This window comes from Camelus ferus, chromosome 19, assembly GCF_009834535.1.
Source record: "Camelus ferus isolate YT-003-E chromosome 19, BCGSAC_Cfer_1.0, whole genome shotgun sequence".
Taxonomy (NCBI): domain Eukaryota; kingdom Metazoa; phylum Chordata; class Mammalia; order Artiodactyla; family Camelidae; genus Camelus; species Camelus ferus.
In genome coordinates, this window is record NC_045714.1 from 15,907,929 (window position 1) to 15,928,897 (window position 20,969).

The 20,969-nt window shown below is 48.0% G+C and overlaps 2 protein-coding genes across 2 annotated transcripts in view; one reads left to right on the top strand and one right to left on the bottom strand.

The window, feature by feature from the left end:
- Positions 1-742: 742 nt before the first annotated feature.
- On the bottom strand, positions 743-17,114 carry GINS1 (GINS complex subunit 1). The gene is made up of 7 exons (XM_032461691.1): positions 16,914-17,114; positions 14,004-14,068; positions 13,350-13,448; positions 12,642-12,732; positions 10,247-10,363; positions 7,138-7,212; positions 743-5,096 (listed from the first exon to the last, which is right to left on the bottom strand). The coding sequence occupies exons 1-7, from the start codon at positions 16,986-16,988 to the stop codon at positions 5,028-5,030; spliced, it is 591 nt and encodes a 196-aa protein (XP_032317582.1). The 5' UTR covers positions 16,989-17,114; the 3' UTR covers positions 743-5,027.
- Positions 17,115-19,793: 2,679 nt separating this feature from the next.
- The window catches only part of ABHD12 (abhydrolase domain containing 12, lysophospholipase), a 70,386-nt gene continuing 69,210 nt past the window's right edge, over positions 19,794-20,969 (top strand). Inside the window, exon 1 of the mRNA XM_032461689.1 lies at positions 19,794-20,110. Within this exon, the coding sequence (XP_032317580.1) occupies positions 19,920-20,110 (191 nt within the window). The 5' untranslated portion in view covers positions 19,794-19,919. The remainder of the gene's footprint in view (positions 20,111-20,969) is intronic.

The following is a 20,969-nucleotide window of genomic DNA, read 5'->3' on the forward strand; positions in this document are numbered from 1 at the left end:
CCACTGTCCTGAAGCTGCGGTGCCTCCTCCTGTCTGTCGGTCACTTACTGTACAGGCTGAATGAGAACGGCCCTAAAGCACTGGATGGAAGGGAAGAGCAGATTCTGGAGAGGACAACACCAAGTGGGTTCTTCTAAATTAGGACTCAAGACCAGAATGAGATCTGGAAAATCCCCAAATAGTTGCAAACTGATATTACCCACAAAACAAAGAAAATTACAACAAGTTGCAAACTGACTGAAAATGAAAACATATCCAAATGTGTAGGGTGGAGCAAAAGCAGCACTTAGGGGAAAATTCATAGCACTAAACAACTGGGTTATAAAAGAAAGGCCTCAAATCAGTGACCTCAGCTTCTACCTTAAATAAGCAGAAAAGGAGCAAATTAAACCCAAAATCAGCAGGAGGAAGGAAATAGGACAATCACTACCGCAGTCAAACAGAAGAACAGGGTTGGCAAGCGCAGCCCCACGGCCTGCTCTGTGCGTAGCAGTGCTAGGCACGGCAAACCACTCACTCACGTCCTGTGAAGAAAAGGTACTGGAGCAGCCGGGTATCCCCCACACACCGGCCCCCCAAGTGACCCTGGTCAACACCTCGCACCATATACCAAAATTAACTCAAAATGGATCATGGACTTAAGTGTAAGACCTAAAACTATAACACTTCTAGATGAAGGGAAAAATGTTTTGTGACCTTGGACTGGGAAAAGATTTCTTAGATATGACACCAAAAGCATAAATAAAACAAATGAATAAATTTATCAAAACTAAAATGTCTGCTCTTCAAAAGATTCTGTTAAGAAAATGAATAGACAAGCCACAAACTGGGAGAAAACCTTTGCAAAGCATGTATCTCATAAAGAACTTACATCCAGAATGTATAAAGAACTCCCGAAACTCAACAAGAAAACAACCTAATTTTTCAACAAATGGACAAAGATCTGGACATGTTCACCAAATAAAGATACACATTCCAAATAATCACATGTAAAGATACTCAACATCTTTGTCACCAGGGAAATGCAAATTAAAATCTCGGTGAGCTAGCACCTTACAGCTATTAGAATGGGTAAAATCAGAAAGGGTAATCCTGCCAAGTCCTGTGGAGGACACGAAGGAACTAGAACTCGTACAGCGCTGACGTGAACACGAAATGCACAGCCATCTCGGGGCAGCATGCCAGTTTCTTAAGTTAAAATCACACCTACAACATGACCCATCCATTTTACTTCTAGTTATTTGCCCCAAAGAAAAGGAAATACGTGTCCATAAAAGACTTGAACATGTGTGCAACAGCCCCAAATTGGAAACATTCTGTGAGCAAAGGGGGTGGGGGGAGCGACTCCTTCATCTCTGGTGGTAGGAGAAATTATAATTCCTACATCTGTGCCATCAGAATTAAAATTCTCCCCCACACAAAGCTGTATGTACAGCGAACGACGCATGCACAAGGCTACTGACCCAGCTGTGTCTGTAACAGCGAAAGGGCGCAAACTGTCCAAGCGCCGTCAGCAGGGAAGCAGACCCCTCTCAGAAGTGCGGGCGCCTCTTCGTCTGAGGAGGCTGCTGTTACAAAACTCAGACTGCGTGGCTTCGTAACAGAAATCCACTTCCTTGCAATTCTGGAGGCTGAATCCAAGGTCACGGTGTTGGCAAGTTTGTTTTTTCTGAGGCCTCTGTCCTTGGCTTGCCGACGGCTGCCTTCTTGCGGTTACATTTTTACTACATGAAAACATTAAGTGTTTTTTTGTGAAGTTATAAAACAATAAATTCAGCTCATCCTAAAATACTATGAACTGTGAAAAGCAATAAATCATCTGAAATCTGCATCTCCATTCTCTACATCCTAAAAGATTAATACATCATCGTTACAGATACCTTTTTTAGCTATATGACCAAGAGAAAAAAGGGAAAACAGATACATATTAGGAATGACCTGTGTACAGAAAAGGAAAAAATACCTTAATACACTGCAAAATATAGAATAAATATGTATAGAATAAAATATTTTAAAAACACGATTAACTACAATTTACTTTAAAAAGCAAAAAATTTGACCACAAACTAAGGAAAGTAAAAAAAATTCCTCTCTCCAGAAAGATTCATACTCAGGTGGTTCCATAGGTATTCGTGCTATCTTAAAACTTACATTTCTATTAAAGGTAGACAAGAAAGCGAGCTTTCCTAAGGACACCAGCAAGCGATGCCTGGCCCTGGGGCCCTCCCGAGCCTGGGCACCTCTGGCTGCAGTAACCACAGGCTGTGGCAGAAATGGTGCGAGTCCAGCACCAGGCCTGGCCGTTCAGAAAACCAGCAGCTCCCACATCCACCTCCCAGCTCCGCAGGGGCCCCAGGTGCCAGGTGAGGCCCAGCCGCTTGCTGGAGAACCACGTGGAGACCCCACTCGGACACGGGAAGCTGAGCCCTCCCAGCCAGACCGCCGTCTGAATGCGACTGCCTCAGGGGCCCCACGCAAGATCTGCAGAGCCTCCCAGCTGAACCTCGTCAACTCACAGAACTGGGAGGGCTAACAAAATGGTGTGGCTTTAAAGCCACTAAGTTTGGATTTTTTTTTCATAGGAACAGATAACTGCAAACACTGACAAAGCGTAGACACATACATGAACACGTACACGTTCGCCTCTTCCCAAACACTATAAACCAGCATCAGCCACAGCTGCAACCTTCCCAATAAAGTCAGTCAAACCTTGCAGTTCCTTGAATGGCTAACACACCATGGCCAAGAGGAGTGTTACAAATGGAATGCAAGATAGTTCAACAATAAAATTCTTTACATATAATTTATAACTTCAGAGAGTTAAGTGAGAAACCATCTATGATGACTCAAGTTCCAAAAGTGCACATGGGAAAACCCTGCTTGTTAGTTACCCAGGTTCATTTTGTTACGGTGCTGAATTTATTTGGGGGCTTCAGGTGGCACTGAGGGAGGCCACAAGTTTTAGTATTTTTCCTGGAGAAGCCTGGGACAGAAACATTAAGAAGACTGGCATTTCAATCAAGTCAGGAAGAAGGTAAGCTTCCAGCTGTGAGCTGCAGAAGGCAACCACTTCCTGAAAGTTCTAGAGAACAAGATCAACGTGAGAAAAGACATGAGCTTACATAAATATGAGAAGATGGCCAAACCATCGTAATGTGCAGTTTTGTATGTATCAGCAGAAAACTAGTCAGAAAATACCACACACAAGAAAGACTCCGCGGGGAGGTTCTAGCTCAGCGGTCGGGTGCCTGCTTCGCAAGCACAGGGTCCCAGGTTCGATCCCCAGTACCTCCACTAAATAAATAAACCTAGTCACCCCCCACATTTTTTTAAAAAAGGGATTCCATTCACACTAGAAACAAACACTAGAAATGCGTGGGGAAACCCTTAAAAAGAAATGCAATTACACTTTACACACGTGACTAGTTAACAGTGGATACCCTGGGTGGTGGCATTCAGTAGGTGGAAGGGGAACTTGCTTCATTTTCTACATTACAGGGCTATGTTTTCCTTTTTAACTGTGCATATATTACCTCTTTAAGAAAAAAATCATATAAGATAGATGTTTAAAATTCTAGCCACAATTCTAGAGAGCCAGCCAACATAAATCAATAAAACCCACAAAATGTTAACTTTTTAACTAGCGCACATTCATCTCAAATAAGGCCTGTACTTACTGTTTCACTTGGGACTGAACAGGAAAGCGCATCATGTCAGCTCAGGAACGAGGCTGGGCTGGCGGCGTGGCAACGGCCTGCACTGCGGTCCGTCCTCGCGCCAACTCAAGGACTCCAGGCTCACAATGGGCCAAGGGCCGCCTACTGACCTGAGCACGTGCACTCGCGTACCCTGAGAACGTGCGACCCACAGCCTCGGCGGACTCTCTCCACAGGTGGACTTGAGCGTCATGTTGGCCAGAAACAGTCTCCTATGTAAGAATGAAACTGCACAGCATGTGCCAGGTACCGGGCTTATCTGGACTTTGTACTTGATTGCCTCTGAGATTACTGGGCTGGTTATGGAGGGGACTGGCAGCGAAAGGCCACTGACCACCACTGTCCAGTTCCTATCACTCACAGAACTTCGGGCAATGAGAACTGCCCTCCACCCAGCTGACCAGCTCTTCATGTGACTTTATGGTGAGTGTGACTCGGTGGAGGGGGGAACCGCTCGAACTCCCTTTTCTAGCCTCAATTTCTATTTCCCTTTCCAGCCACACCAGCCACCAGTGCAGGAAATGAGAAAAATCCATTGTGTCTTTCCTTCCCAGCCAGACAGTAAGTTAGTCTGTCATTAAACAATCAATACACTGAAAATCTTAGACCGTCACCTCCCCGACCATGTGACCTGGAAACAGGAGCTGCAGGGACCCCGGCTGGTACAGGAAGCACGACCAGGAGCCACACAAGGCACACCCTGTCTCCCTACACAGCCAGCTGAGACCCTTCCCCACAGCTGAGAAGAGATCCACATGTAACATGTTTACTTTCATTACACAAAAACACACTGTGGTATTTATTCTGGGAACTGCAGGAATGTAATTACAGAAACAGCTTACTACACAAAGAGGAGGATCCTGTACAAAAGAAACCCAACTTTCCACCTTGTGAGGACAGAGTGAGAAGGTGGACCCAGGAAGCACCCTCTGTAGGCACCAGATCTGCCAGAGCCTCGATCCTGGACTTCCTGGCCACTAGGCCTGTGGACCGCAGGGTGGGGGAAGTAGGGTCTCTAGAGGGCAAGAATTCAAACTCTGAATTGAGAAATGATGCTTCACAATGGAAGCACATGACAAATCCAAAAACAGGTTCACCATGGAAGGTTAGGGGATTCTATTCAGAAATTAAATAAAAGAGAAATCGAAAAAAACAAACTGTATTCTTCCACCAATCATTCCTGGTTATCTTAAAGAATGTAAGTATTAAAACCAAAGAGAGGTGGGCCCGAGGGGAGGTGGAGAGGGGAGGGGAGCAGCGTCCTTGGTCGGGTCCAGCCCCGCACCACCGGGGGCCTGGCAGCAGCTTGGGTCACGACAGCACGTGCTCCAGGACGCCCTGTCTAATCAGCTGTTCACACTTCCACCGGGGCAGAAAGTGCTGAGGGAAGGAGGGGAGAAGAAGGAAGGAAGGAGAAGAGTTTTAAATTACATCCTGCATCATTAAAAAGCAGCATTTCATATACATTTCAAACATTCCCGCAGCTCAACAGTGAAGTTACTCCAGTGTCTGCTGAAAAGAGGGGGCTCTGAGTTCCCGACCAGAAGCGTGCTCACCACCCTGACAAGAGCAGAATATGCGGGAGGGGACGTGTCCCATCATGTGGGTGGTCTACACTCTCGATTCCACAGAAACTGGTTTCAGGTGTGCTCAGACATTTCAGAAGCCCCTTACATCAACTACCATAAATTATGCTTCTGAAATGTTTTTCTGGCTTTTTTCCTTAATTCATTCGTCCATTCATTCACTGGGGAGGGGTGGTTTACTTCCACACTGTGGAGGCACCAGGGACTGAACCCAGGACCACCTGCAAGCTCAGCACATGCTCTACCACTGGCTATCCCTTGCCGCTTTCCTGTTTTTCTGCGGCGATACTGAGACAAAGTCTCAGCAAGAGGAAGGCTGTGGCACGGTCCACACAGAAACAGCAGTGTTTAGCAGGGCAGCAGGTGGAGGAGGGACCGGCCGGGTTTCGGCCGCCCCAGCCCGCCCAGGCTCTCCCTGCTGAGGAGTCAGTGTCCTAGCACACCGGGTGGGAAGGCTGGCCAGAGCCTGGGGAGAAGTGCAGCCGCAAGACGGCGTCCGGGATGAAGAGCACTGCTCAGAGCCTGCTGTAAGAGGCCGGCTTTGTTCCTGTGAGCCAGAGCGTCACACTGGGTCCTCCAGACACAGATACTACGAGAGCGTTAACTCACACTTTCTACTCAGCAGTACCCTACTTCTAGGAGGATGCTTGGGAGGGAAATTTTTGCCGTTAACAACTAAAGATTTTAGGGCACCCTGAAAACCTGTCTTTAAAAAACTCAACCTTTGTTTTAGGAAACCACTTAAAGCTCCAAGGGTACTAGTAAAATAAGAGACCAGCTCACCCTCAGGGAACGAGCCAAGAGCCACCCAACTGGAAGCATCCTTTGGCTTCAACGTCAGGGACGAGGGGTCAGTAGATGACACCCGTCCGACAGCAAGGTGGCAGGTAACAGAGGAAAGTGGTCTTCACCAGGCCATCTTCCCTCCTATGCTAGTGTGACTACAGAAAGTTGAGATAGGAAAAAATAAATGTAGCTGACGCGACTCATCTAACGTGAACTTGAAGATGTCTAAGGAAACAATAAATGCATTGAGATTCTTTCTAAGGAAAAATTCAGGGTAGGCCACAACGGCACAATTTCAGTCCTTCCCTATTAAGCTGCTATGTTTATGGAACCTTTCGATCCGTACCACCACTTGCTGAAGAACCGGCATTTAGACTGTGAAGAAGTGTAAACTAAAAGCAAGCGCTGAGCCCGTTTAATAAATAACCCTTTGACGGCGCTAAATGCAACAAATAGCCATTAGCTAGAGTAAGACCCGGTGTGGTAATTTCCCAGGAAAATGCTTGGTATTAAATTCAAGCAAAACCCAAGCAAGTTACAGCTGACACCCGAACATGGGTTTGAACTGCACAGCTCCACTTACATGTGGCATATATATGTATCTCGTACTTTCATTTTACAGATCTTTAAATTAACAAGTTTGTGTTCAATCAGAGATCGTAATATGTGGAATCAAAAGACCTAGCGTTTGGGTCCTGACTCTACCCCGACCAGTCCCGGCTTCCTGCCCTCGGGCGAGCCACCTATCAGTTCCTTTGTTTTTGAGGCAGAAATGGCAGTGCTCGGATTTCTGACCATGCGGGGCTGGGGGGTCGGCTGGCACCCTAAACCCCGCACGTTGTTCAAGAGTCAGCTGTGATTAACCATTTCTTACTATCTGCAACAATGGCTTTAAGTCTTTATGTTTAGGAAAAGGACAAAACAGAGTATCTTAAATTAAACATAATTACTGTGACACAAATGATCACCCCAAGGAGACAGTTGTTTGCTACTGACTCTAACATTTCCATCATTCAACACTCTTAAACTATCCTAAGACTAGTGAATACCTGGCTGTTTTTCTTTAAAAGGACTGAAGTACCATCATCAACGTCAAATTCCCCATAGTCTTGCAGACACCGCACCTGAAAGGAAAAATTGATGTTTTACCTCAACTATTTAACATGCAGCGACCACAAAGTGGATGGGGACCGTGTGTGCACCCGCAGGGAGGGCACGGGGCTGTCTCCTGTTTCTTCTCTGGGTACTGGGACTGGTTCTCCCTGCTGTGGTATTCGTGGTTCCAACCGCGCTGCTCTGATGGGGAGGAAGCAAAATGGCCAGTTTCTGAATATGTGGACATCAGCGCTGGCAGTAAGGAAACCCAGGTTGCTGCCAGAGAGAGACAACATCACTGGATTCTCGTCCCTCTGCAAATCCTGAAAAACCAAGCAGCTGAAATACATATCTACAAAGAAAAGAGAATGTTTCCCACTTGCTCCAACGTCCTCTCCCAGATCCCTCCCATAAAACACCAGTATCTGAGGATGGGATGTAAGTCAGCAACATTTCTGTTTTGGACTCTTCCACTCTCCGTCACCACGCGGACGCTTGCTTAGCAGGGCCCTGGGAAAGAACGGAGGCAGACTCATGTTACAACAGTCAGGAGAGGCTCTTTTTTTCCCCTTTTTTAAATGGAGGCTCTGGGGACTGAAACCAGGACCTGCTGCCTGCTGAGCACGCATTCTACCTCTGACCTGTCCCCTCCCCCGGAAGGCTCTTAGTTGAAGGTGGGAGGGGTGAGGCAGCCTGATGACCTCTGAGGCTGCAAGGAAGGAACCTCGACAGGGCCCCAGAGGTCGGGGACCTGGCCCAGCTCCAGGAGCCACCCCAGGGAAGCGGGAGGACGCATTCCTCTGCCTGAGAGTGCGGCCTGCAGTTTACCCTCCCGAGCCCCAGCACCAGTGTGGTATGAGCACAGCCAACCCCGTCTCAGTCCCCTACGTTTCCCGGATGATCTCATGCCCTGTGATTGCTCTGCAATCTCCCCACGACTCCCAAAGGCATTCTGACTTAGCTTGAGCGACACTATTTTAGAAAAATACCCCCCTCCACTACCACCATTTTGCTTCTTTAAATAGATTTTTATTGTGGAAAATCTCAAGCACATTCAAAGGTAAAACGACTAATAAAACCCCACGACCCATCAGCTTCAACAACCACCAACATGTCACCAGTCTGGTTCCCTCACCACTTCTGGGGAGTTCTGATGCACATCCTAGACATCATTTCATTTAATTAATAAATATTTTGGTACCTATTTCTACAAAATAAGATTCTTCTTCTTCAAAAAAAAAACCCTCAACACCATTATCACATCTTAGTAAGTAGTAATTTTTAAATACCGTGAAAACCCTGGTTGGTATCCAAATTCCCCCAATCATCTCATAATGTTTTTAAAGTTGCCACATTAAAATCAGTCAAACAAGAGTTGCACGTTGCATGTTTCTGACGCCTCCAAGTCCATTTTCATCTGCAGGGTTCTCCCCCTTGGCGATTTATCTGTTAAATAAACTGGGAAGTCTGTCTGGTAGTTTCCCACAAACTAGATTTTGTTGTGGATTCCTGTGGGGTCACGTAACATATTCCTCCATCCCAGAATCTCCTTTAAAGTAGAAGTTAGGTACAGGGGCTGGATCAGATCAGGCTTAGTTTCCAGGCAAACGGTGTCCTGATGTCACGAAGCACAAAGTGTCTGGAGTCTCTTTTTGGACGCTGAGACCGACCAGTGGGTCTGCGCACCACTCCCGCCCACCCACACCCACCCACACTCCCATGATTTAAGAGCTCTTCCACCTCCTGGTGTAGCAGCTATTTGCCTCCCTGTGTTAGGGCTACAAAACGGCCTTCATCTCATTCTTTCCTTCCTGCTCCTTTTTGTTAGCTGGAATTCTTCCACAAAAAGAAATTTCCCTTGCAAACAGTCTGGCTTCCCTGAGACTGAATCTGTGCAGTAAAGGAGGGTGGAGGCTTGTCTCCATTCTTTTATTTACCACTTTTTAAAATGAGGTGCCTCTTTCATATTCTCCAAGGGGCCCCAAAGAGGTTTCAGTTTTAAAATTGTTACTGTTGTTGTTTGGTGGTGTTATCATTCTTGCTCCTTACGTAACTGAAGTGCTACGATTTGCTGCCATCAGTCATTCTGCGTCTCAGTTTGCTTCCCCAGGGAACGCCAGCCCCTCTGAGCCTGCTCCCGAGCCTGGGCAGCCCTCCCCATGGAGCCCATGATGCCTTCTTTGCTTTCCGTGCTCAGCTGGTACATTTTCTATCTATTCAAGACCTGGAATGGGCCATTTTCCCCAGGAGTCCTGGTTTCCTTTTACAGGGGAAATGGCACTTAGACCCCAGGAAGCGGATGCTCATGCAGGGCTGGTCACAGCTCCCAAGCCTCCTCAGTGGGCAGCCCTAAGAAACACTTCTTTGAAAGAGATGATTCAATGTGAGTCCACGCTGTTACCATTTTGCTCTATTCCTCAATTCATACACTGTTTACAAATAACAGTAACAATACTGTTACTACTACTACTACCGTAACTAGACACAGGCTAAGAGCTCTCTGCACGTCTTCCCATCCTTAGAATACACTCATTAGGGAAATACAGTCAATTTATGTGTTTTAAAGTAACATATTTACACAGTTCCAAAGTTAAAACTGTTAAAACAGGTCCAGTCAGAAAGTTTTATCTATTCCGTCCTATTATTACTGCCGCTACAGGGGACATTTTTGGTTTGGGTTTATGTTTTTTGTGTGTGTGCTTTGCTTTTTGCGCTTCTCAGGTAACCTATTTTTCACAAATTGAAGGTTTATGGCAGCCTTGCATTATCAGATGACAGTATCTTTTAGCAATAAAGTATGTTCATTGTTTTTTAGACACACTGCTGCTGCACATTTAATAGACCACGATGTAGTGTACACACAACTTTTACATGCACTGGGAAACCAAAGACTTTGTGTGACTTGCTTTACCGCACGTTGGCTTTATTGTGGGTCTGAAATCAAATCTGCGGTATCTCCAAGGTGTGCCTGCACGGCTACTACATACCCACATCCCGCTTCTCCTCAGACAAGTCAGCAGAGTCTATGCATTAAAGAAAACCCGTTTACAAAGGGACAGTTACCTCTATGTATAGGCTTTTGGGAGGCTTCATATCCTGTGTGATGTCCAAACCTTCCTCTCCTCCCAGGGATCTCATGTAAGTAGCAAGGGACTTTTTATAGTGATTGAACCACTCCATCTGAAAACATAAAGGTGGCCATTTGATAAAGTTATAAGAAAACAGACTTGCAGAAACTGTGCATCATCCTTTCAAAAACAGCACACTCTCCCCACAGGGATCATTACTGCAACTACCATTCATCTAAACTACAAATATTACCGACTGCCTGCCTTGAACCAGGCACTGGCCTGGGGTCTTAGGAAGCATCATTTATCAAAGTGAGCAAAAACCTGTTCTCACAGAACTTGCATCCCAGCATACTTAATCGCAGCCCTAAGGAACCTTCCAACAAAACCTGAACTCTGAAAAATACACCATTTCAGAATTATGATCTCTTCAAACTCTGTCAAACTCCGTACTGATGTTTTCTCTGAAACTATAAAACAATGTAGAGAAAACACCCAAATGTCCATCAACCGATGAAGGGATAAGACGTGTACAACCCCACAACGGGACTATCCCAACCCAAAGCCTGAAAGGACTTCCAGTGTGCAATTGCTACGTGGCTGGACCTTGAAAACACGCCGGGTAAAAGACATGAAAGGCCACATACTGCGCAATTCCACTCATATGGAAAATCCAACCTAGGCAAATCTATGGAGAAAGTAGGTTAGTGGTTTCCAGGGGCAGGGAAGCAGAGAGAGAACATGTTCTGGACAGGGTGTTGACAGGCGCACATCTCTCTCAAGATACTTTAACAGGGTGACTTCATAGTATGTAAATTGTATCTCAGTATATTGGTTCTTTTCTTATAATTGTTGAGAGACATCAAAGAAGACCTAAATATCTGGAAGGGTATCCCACACTCATGGACTGCACGAGTCAGTCTCATATTAATGTCAACTGACCTACAGGTTCAATTCAATCTCAATCAAAACGTCAACTTTTTAAAAAATGAAACTTGACAAATTGAGTCTAAAATTTGCATGGAAATGCAAAAGGCCAAAAATAGTTGAGACACTTGAAAAAGAGGAATAAGAAGGGAATACTGACTCAAGACTTATAAAATTAGAAGAGTTAAAACAGCATGGAGCCAGTGCAAGGACAAGCAGAAGTCCCCCATCCAAATCCAGACACACTGATGCTCTATTTATGACAAAAGTGGCACTGTGCACGGAGCAGGGGGAAAAGAGTGGCTTTTCAAGAAACGGTGCCATCTCAGTCCCCATGTTGAAAACGCTACCCAACTCTCCCATCAAACACAAGAATCAGTCCCCGCACTGTAGGCCTCTTTGGGGCTGGTAAGCAAGCTAACTCCTGGAAGGCTGTGCAGAAGACATCCTCATAACCTGCGTCGGGAATGTGTGTGCATGCGCGGACACACCCACCCCTCCCTCAGGGTCAACCATTTGCCAAAACGACTCGCCGAGCCCAGGAAAGCACTCCACTTAAAAGTCATGGTTTTACTGCATTTAAAGGGACACTGGTCAGAACCAGCCAAAGGCAGAGACACACAGGGGGAGATCTGGGAGGGTCCTCCCACTGTGGACTCAGGATACATCACCCTCCTGGTACACTGACGTGTTGTCAACCAGGGATGCTCACAGCTCTGGGGTGTCATTACATCTGCATGACTGACCAGCTCACAGGTGACTGAGGGTCTATGTCCAGCTCCCCTCTCCTCTCCGGTAGTTGGGCTGATATCAAGAGGCTAAAAGCCTGAGGGGATGGTGGGAACCCCTGAATTTGCAGCCAGTTGGCCAGAAGGGAGGGTGGCCCTGGGAACCCCCAAACTTACAACTGGTGTCTGAGGTTGAGGGCAGTCTCACCCTGTGAAGTCTGCTCTCACTCTAGGAAGCTAGTGTCTGAAGACACTGCAGCCTTCTAACAGGTAAGCACTTCGGCCCTCACTTTGCAGACGAGGAGATTTAGACACAGGGAGAGACTGAATCACCTGCCCAAGACATGACTGTGGCAGAGCCAAGGTCTGAATCCAAGTTTGCATGACTCTGTGTCCTTAAATACTGAGCCAGCTCTGTGCCTCAGTGACTAGATTCATCATAGATATTCACGTTGACAAGGAAAGTATGTACACACATAATTTATGGAAAATCTCTAAATAACGATGCCAGTGATTTTAATCCTACCGATGATCCCTAATAAGTCGTAGCAGAGTTTTCCACATAGCATTTAGAATCACTCCTGCCATTCTCATCACAGCACACAGTAAATACAGACCAAAACTGCAGAAAAACAAGTATTAAGACAAGAAGAGAAATACCATAAATACTGTTATAGAACAATGCCAGAATCTCAGTGTTTTCCAAATTCATAAACTTGAACAGTGCTAACTTACTTCTTCAGCAGACATGTGAAATCGTAAAGCACTTGGCAAGACACTGCCATATTCCCACCTGAGCGCTCTAATCCGAAGCAATCGGTCGTACCTAGGACATTAACAAGGTATTAGAGAGTGTAACAGAAGGGTATCAGAAGTTGCTTTGATCAGGAAAGACCCAAGACTCACAACAATGAAATGTAACACGTGGACTTCATGAGGCTCCTGAGGCAAACCAGCCACTGTCGTGAGACACCTTTGGGACAACTGGGAGGACAGGGACACAGACTGCACAGACGCAGTGACAGCGTGTTCGATTTTCTCGCTATGAGAATGGTACAGTGGCCACATGACAAAAGGTCCCAGAGGTCCTTATTTCTTAGAGGTGCATACTAAAGTATTCAGTGGTCAGATGCCACGATGCTCTGTAGTGGTTTAGCAGACAAACAAAACAAGATGAAGCAACTATAGCAAAATGTCAGGACTGTTAAACCTAACATTTTGTTTATGATGGCTCCATGAGGGTTTCATGTTATTCCCTAATATTATGAATACTGCAGTTTTTCATACTAAAAAACTGAACGGAGAAAAGAGAAGAATTTAGCATGCTTATAAAGGAGAGACAAATCTAAGAATGTTGGTTATCCATCTGAAATGACTAATTAGGAAACCACAGGGGAACCCCCTGCGGCTCCCTGTCACCCCAGCAAAGCCAGAGGCACTCACAGGTAGGCTAGAGCGCAGCGCTGATTTCTCAGCAAAGAGCAGTGTCGAAACCTGATGGTCGGTATCAGGTCACTTCGGCCGCCTGACTTTGCTTCGTTCCTGGTAAAACATTTAGGGAGGAAAAGAAAGTCTACTTCAGAATAAGCCTTTTCAAAGCCAACAGCTGACTGCATGCTTGTTTTTATCCATTTATGTTAACAGTTAATGTACCCAAATACTCCACAGCAGAGTTTTGCTAATACGTTAAAAGATAAAAAGCCCAAAAGCTTATCTGCCTAGGATCACACCCCCCGGGGGTTTTGCTTAGACATGTGGTACTCCGCATTTGGCACAGTTACTCTCCACTGCCTCCAAAAGACAGACATCGTATTTCCTTACTTTGGGGAATGTCTTTATCACACGGAGATAAGAGACAGACCCAATACCAAGTCGTATCGTCAAATGACAAATATTTATTGAACATCTACCATGTGCCAAGCACTATTTGAACCCCCGGAGATACAGCAGCTTAACACAAATCCCTCCAGGCCTATGATCAGGCTCACAGAGAATTTAAAAAAAAAAAAAATCATTATCTAAAGACTAACGTAAGATTATATGATTTCAATACCTTATTTCTTAAGTTGTTTTAAGGTATCAGTCTTATCAACTTACACATCAGATTGGTTTTGTTCATATAAAGCTTTCATCTCCTCCAGAACTTGCCTGAGTCCATCCTCCTAGAACATACAAAATTATATTGATACGTTAATTCCCACACCAAGTTTGTAGTAATATTCTGTCTATAATATCTATTGAATTCCATTCAATGGAATGTTATTCAGCCATAAAAAGAAATGAAGGACTGATACAGGCATCAATATGGTTCAACCTTGAAAACAATATGCTGAGTGAAATAAGCCAGACACAAAAGGACAAATATTGTATGATTCCACTTATCTGAAATGTCTAGAACAGGCAAACCCACAGAGATAAAGCAGACTAGAGGTTACCAGGGGCGGAGGGTAGAGAGGAATGGGGAATTCCTGCTTAAGGATTAAGAAAAAGTTCTGGAAATCGGGGTGATGGTTGTACAACAACGTAAATATAATTAATGCCACTGAATTGTACTGAAAAATGGTTAAAATGGCAAATTTTAAGTTATGTATATTTTACCACCAAAAAAAAAGGAATAAGTTACTGACAAGATATACACTTAACATACTGATTAAGGATAATCTTGAATACACTGTTCTGAGAAAAGAAGTCAGACAGGAGTACACGCTGTGTGCTTCCAACTGGCCCTGTATGGAAAAGTGTGCGATTCCTGGCATGCTGAATCCAGAAGAACATAAAAAACACAAATATAATCTGCAGCACAGAAAGGTTGCCCAAGGCTGCAGGTGGGAGGCAGCTAACAGCTACAAGGGAGAAAAGGGAATCCTTGTGGTGACAGAAACCTTGATTTGGGTGCTGATAATAAGGACTGTATGCATTTGTCAAAACTTAAAGGTCTGTTAAAATATGTATTTTATTGTACATAAATTATACAATAAAACTGATGACAAAAAGTCAAGTCATACAGAAGCAACAATGCATGACAGAAGTATGTAAATAATTTATTACTTACTAGAAAATGGTCTTAAAAGGCTACTACCAAAAAAAAAAAAAGACGAACAGTGGTTTGGCTTATACTGCAAGAACTGAAAACAGAAAGGTCAGAGGAGTTTTTCTACTATCCTTTTAGGGCAAAATTTTTAAAATTTTCCCTTGGAAGGATAAAAACATTAGAACATAAAATTCGTAAGTGTTACACAATTGGTTTTTCCAAAAATCAAATATATGCGACCCACCTATTTTAGAGCCAAAATATACACATTAGCAAAAATGCTTGGACACTACTGGTATAATTACAAAATCAACTACTTAACATGCTCAGTTTTAAGAAAAGAAGTCATTCCTGATGAAAAATGTAAGCATAACTTCTACCTTCTATCAGCTGGTCAAAAAGAGATCACAGAAAAGTCTGATTTATTAGAATTTAGTTAAACACTCCTTTTATCACAAATATTATTTTAAGGAACAGTTGAAACTCTTGCACAGTTAGTAGGCTTGCAGGGATCCAAAGACAAGTGTGAAATAATTTTGTAAAAATACACACAAGCTTTCAGATTTAGACTTTTTAATCTATGGAAGGAACTGCATTATTTTGTGCTCTCATCTCTGGGCCATAAGCCTTTGGGAGCCCAAGATAATTTTCCTACAAACTCACTTAAACTATTACCAGTTCTACACATAGAAAGTGGGTAATCATTCCAACTGACTGCAAGGGTAGTCTCCTCCGCCAACTAAGACCTAGAAGAGTGACTTTACAACTTCTAAGTCCACCCCAGACCCCCAAAGTGGCAAACCAACATTTACTGTAAAATTTGAATGGAAAAGAGGGCTGGACTAGCTGTCTAAGAGCCAGCACATGTCCGGCAGCCTCTGTCTTTGGGCTGGTTTCCTCAACTGTACCAGGACCCCCAAAAGGCCCAGACCCACGGAACCCAGTGGAGCCACATTTGAGAGCCCCCACACCTCTGAATTTCAGCATCTCTACTGAAATGCTCTCTCTTAACTTTTAATGAGGTAACTGTCCTGAAGTTGAAAGAACAACAGACTGGAACACTGGAATCCTGTGTTCAAGCTGAGGCTCTGTCTCCAATTCGCTGCAAGTTCAGACAAGCCCCTTAATTCGGTCCCTAACTTCCTCGGCTCAGTTTCCTCATCTGTCAAATGGCCTCATTGTCAGACTAGGTGCCTTTTAATGTTCAAAACAAAACTCGCTTTCCCCAAAACACTCTTCCTGCTGACCTCCTATGTTGTTTACTCTGCTACCTGAGAGCGAAGCCTCCCGAGATGTGGATTCGGACCCGACACATCTCTCAGCTGGTCTATCATAACTACCAAGAATCATTCTTTCCTCTCCCCGATCCACTTCCCAAAGTGCTGCCACAGTTATCGTCAAAACACAACAAATTACTCAGTCACTCCTGCGCCTAAAATGCCTTGTGAGTGACGGCACATCTCCTGGACCCAGAGCCCAGGTTGTGGTCATTCCCTAGCGGGCGGAGGGTGTCCACACGGCCGGTCCGCGGCTGGCATGCGGTCACCGCCTCTTCCAGGCGCGGGTCTAACGCCCCAGCTACTGCGGCCCACACCTCCCCGGTGTAACTCAGCACCTGCGCCCACGACACGTCTCCGGGCCTCTCCGGCCGCCCGCGTCCGCGCGAGCTCAGGGGCCGCCCTCCGAGGGGGATAGCGGCACGAGCGCAGGGGCGGGGCTCACCCCCGGCCGCCCCGCCGCTGGAGCGCCTCGGGCCAGGCCCGCCCGCCCACCCGTGCGTCCGGCAGGAAGCCCCAGGGCCGCTGCACGCCCCGTGCGCGGGAAGCTGCCGAAACCCAGCCGGGCCGGCGTCGGAGCCGCGCCCCGGCCGATGTCCGGCTCCGCGGAGAACCATGGGCAAGCCCGCCGTCCCGCTTCCGGCAGCGCAGCCCCGAGGGAAGCCGCCCTGGGCAGACGCCCGCCCGCGCCCGCCTCACGTTGAAGGCCGGCAGCCGCCCCTCGGCCGCGCGGTGCAGCTCGCGGACCAGCTCCATGGCCTTCTCGCAGAGCATGGCGGCAGCGCAGGCCCTGCGGACCGCCCACCGTCGGCACACAGCCGCAGCTCGGCCTACGACCACCGCGCCTACCGCTCCTCGGCCGGCGGGCCGACCCCGCCTCCACCCCGCTTTGGCGCCAACACGCGCGGCCAATAGGAGCGCGCTGCTGGTCCTCGGCTACGGCGGCGGCCAAGGGACATTTGCCTCCGCTGCGCAGTCGCAGCGCCCCAGGGAAACCTACAAGGGAGCGGTCGCGGACCTCAGTCCCGCCCCCGGTCCCACTCCCTGGTTCCGCCCCCAGTCCCACCTCAGGCCGAGCGGAGGCTGAGCCCCAGGCTGTCGCGCAGCACAACTCGGGGTGAACACACCACCCCATTTCCGTTGTAGTTATTCATTCTCGTTTAGGTGAACAGCGGTGCGCACGCTGGGGTGGAGAAGACAGGCTCGGAAAGGCGTGCGCTGCTGTTAGGACCCGGCGTAGCGTCCGTCCGGTTTTGCAGGGTGGGTTTTTTTATGTGATAGTAAAGGAAAAACAATTTCATTGGATATCTCCTGTGTGCTAGGGGCGGTGACATACTTCGGGTAATTCTCACGATTATCCCTTCACTGGTTATTAAGACGCTTGGTGCTGATTAGGCAACAGAAGGTGGAAAACTTGTCCAAGGTCACGCAGTTTTGAAGTGACAGACCCTGCATTTAGGCCGACAAGGCCACAGTACTGCTTTAGATATTAAGCAGTCATTTAAAAACATTTGTAAAAGAGCTCTACTCACAAGGTCGACCAAGACGGCAATGCCCTAGATTAACGTGAACGGGCGTCAGCACGTTCCCGCCTGGATGGTTGTGGACATTTGTACGATCAAAGGTGGGAACACTGCTCTGCAGTTTGTTTTGTCTGTTTTTAAAGCAGTGTTCCTTGGACTCGTTCTGCCTAAGCCTAGAAGCTATGCTGCTCTTTTGCACAGACAGAAGCAGTAGATCGGTGACCTGAGACGTGAGCCCGGGAATGGCTCTTATTCTGACCCTTATGCTGAATTTCCGTCTCAGCTCTTCAGGAAGAGATAACTGAGCTAAGTGTTTTTATTAAGCATACAATTCTATAGTGCACCGTGCCACAGGATAGTGACCCAAAGGTCACCAGCATCCTCAACGTTCCTTTGCCATAAACCTCCACTTCAGACCCCAGGCCTGAGACTGATTTCTTTACCTGTACAGGTGGGGACAATAGTACCCACTTCGGAGGAGTTGTGATGACTCATTATTCCTTCAGCAAATCTCCTGAAGCGCCTATTCAGCGTTGCTCTGGACACTGAAGATAAAGTTGTGAACAAAGTCCTTGCTGTCAGAGTCTATGTTCAAGTGTGGGAAGCAGCAAGGCACAGATATAGAGATACCGACGACGAGTACATCAGTGAGACGTCCTAAGGAGAGAATAAGCAAAGGAGAGTGACTAGTGAAAGTGAGAGGGCCTGGAGGTCTTGAGTTAGCATTCAGAGAGGGCACAGACCAGAAGCGGGGGGCAGTAAGCCATGTGGGTATCTGCCATGTGGGTATGATGTCTCACCTGCATGCCACCCACGCCCTGGGGTCTCCACACCGGCAAGGACGCAGTGATGCTACAGCAGGGTGAGCAAGAAGGCTAGTGGCTGAGACCAGAGCAAGGGCTGGAGGCCATGTCAGGTAAGACCCGTTGGCCCATTTCATAAGCTTTTTGTTTTATTTTCAGTGAGACGGAGAAATATTGAAGTGTTTCGGGCCAACAAGTGACAGGACTGGATCTAGGTTTTTAGAAAAGACCTCTGTGGCCACTGAGTTAGGCAGACAGAAGTGAGGCAGGAGACCATTTGGGCTATTAAAATAATTCAAGTGAGGGGCGATGGCAGTTTGGCCTGTGGTGTGGTTGGTGGAGGTGTTGAGATAGACCAACCAAGTGGTTGGTCCTGGATAGATTTTGAAAGGAGAGCTGACCAGGTTTGGTAATACACCTGCTGCGTTATGAGGGCAGAGGAATCAAAGATGACCCCAAGGTTTCTGCCTGAGGAACTGCAAGGACGGAGCTGCCGTTCCCGTGGTGCAGAAGGTTATGGCTGGAGCTGGGGTGAGAGCTGGCGGTTCAGCTGGAAGGTAGTTTTAGCTGCCTGAAGTCTACAGAGTGGACGAGTAGACCACTGGATAGAGGAATCTGGGGTTCAAGGAAGAGGTGCGGACTAGAGATATAAACGTAGGTGTCCCCAGTGTGGGGTAGCAAATAGAGCCTGTATAAGGACAAGCACCCCTACTCTCTTCTCTCCAGCCCTCCTTTCTTAGCTTTTTGCTCTATTGATTGAAGACGATTTAGGGACTGATAGAGTAAAAGATGTTTTGCACTTTAGTTTCTGGATTCCTGATCTCCAGTATGTGCTACTACATTACTTAAAAGAATTCATCATTTAAGTTCCAAAAGTGACAAATAGGAATGCTGGTTGCGATATTTAGTAATATGGTCAATGAAATTCTTTCGCACTTTCTTAGTATCATCAACGCTAATACAAGGACCTGTTGAATTTCTAAAGATGGGAGCAGAGGGTTCCCCCCCGCCCCCCGCTTAGGGCCGCTGCGGTAGGCACCAGGCGGGCCCGCCTCGCCCCGCCCCGCCCCGCCCCGTCCCGCCCGGACACTGATGCGCGCTGCGGCTTCGTCCTCCCTTCTCCAAGATGGCTGAGCCCCGCGCGGTGGATGCTGGGCGCGCACGAATGCCGGGAGGGGGCGTGGCCGGAGCCGGAGTCGGGGCGGAGCCGGCGAGAGTCGGGCGCTGATTGGCGAGCGCTGAGTAGCCGCAGGCAGGCGCGCCGGCCCGCGGGGACTTGGGGGCCGGCGGGCTCGCGGCGGCGGTGGAGGCGGCGGCGTCTTCTCTCAGCGGCGGCGGGCGGCGAGGGCGAGGGCGAGGCCGGCCGTGCTGGCCACGGAATGAGGAAGCGGACCGAGCCCGTCGCCCTAGAGCATGAGCACCGCGCCGCCTCGGGCTCGCCCTCCGCCGGCTCGGCCGCTGCGGCGCTGGACGCCGACTGCCGCCTGAAGCAGAACCTGTGCCTGGCGGGCCCCGGGCCGGCCGAGCCGCGCTGCGCCGCCGACGCGGGCATGAAGCGGGCGCTGGGCAGGTGAGGAGCGGCGGGGGCGGGGCGGGCTCCACCACGCTCCGGGCTGCCCGCCCTCCACCCTCTCCTCTTCCCCTTCTGGCCCCCGCGTCCCCTTCCCCCCGGGTGGGCCCGTGAGACCCCTCCAGCGACCGCCTCTCGACGAGGGTGGGGAGCCCCTGGACGCCCGGCGCCATCCGGCGCGGCCCTGAAGCGCGGACTCCGCTCGGACCTGCTCTGCGTCCGACTCGGCCGGGGCGCCACTCTCTCCGGTGGGCAGCTTACCGGGCCCCGAGTCTCCGCGGCGTCCCCTGCTCGGACCTGCCGAGCTCTCGCTTAAGGCCGAGGGGTCGTCGGCGTCCAGGGCTGGGGGTGCGCCGTGTCCTCGCTGCTGGGGGGAAGCCCGGCGCTCGCCAAGCAGCTGGCTGGCGTTGCGTGGAATGTGCCCACGGAATTTGTCTCCTTGGGAATCTCCATCCGGTCCCGAAGTCAAATGGTTATTTGTGGGCTCCCTTTGGAGAGATGAATGCGTTTATGCTAATCTGATCTCACAGCTGAGAAAGAAGCATGTTTCATAAGGGCAACTCTCCCCCCATAGGCTGGCTTTTTAATTATCTGGCTGTTAGTATCACTCTTGGCAGTTTTGAAGTCTTGATGCTTCGTGTTGCTTGAAAAAATGTGTAATGTTCTTAGGTGTTGTAGCAAAGTAATTTCTTTTGGGGTCAGTTGGCATGCCCCTAATTGACACTGGCTACTAAAGTGTAAAATACTTACCCAGGATAGCCCCTAAAAATATCAACTTCATTGCCCAAAAGATCATGGAATTAAACTATATACTCCTCTAAGTTAGTGGTTCCCAGTCCTGCCAGAAGGTCAGGGACTG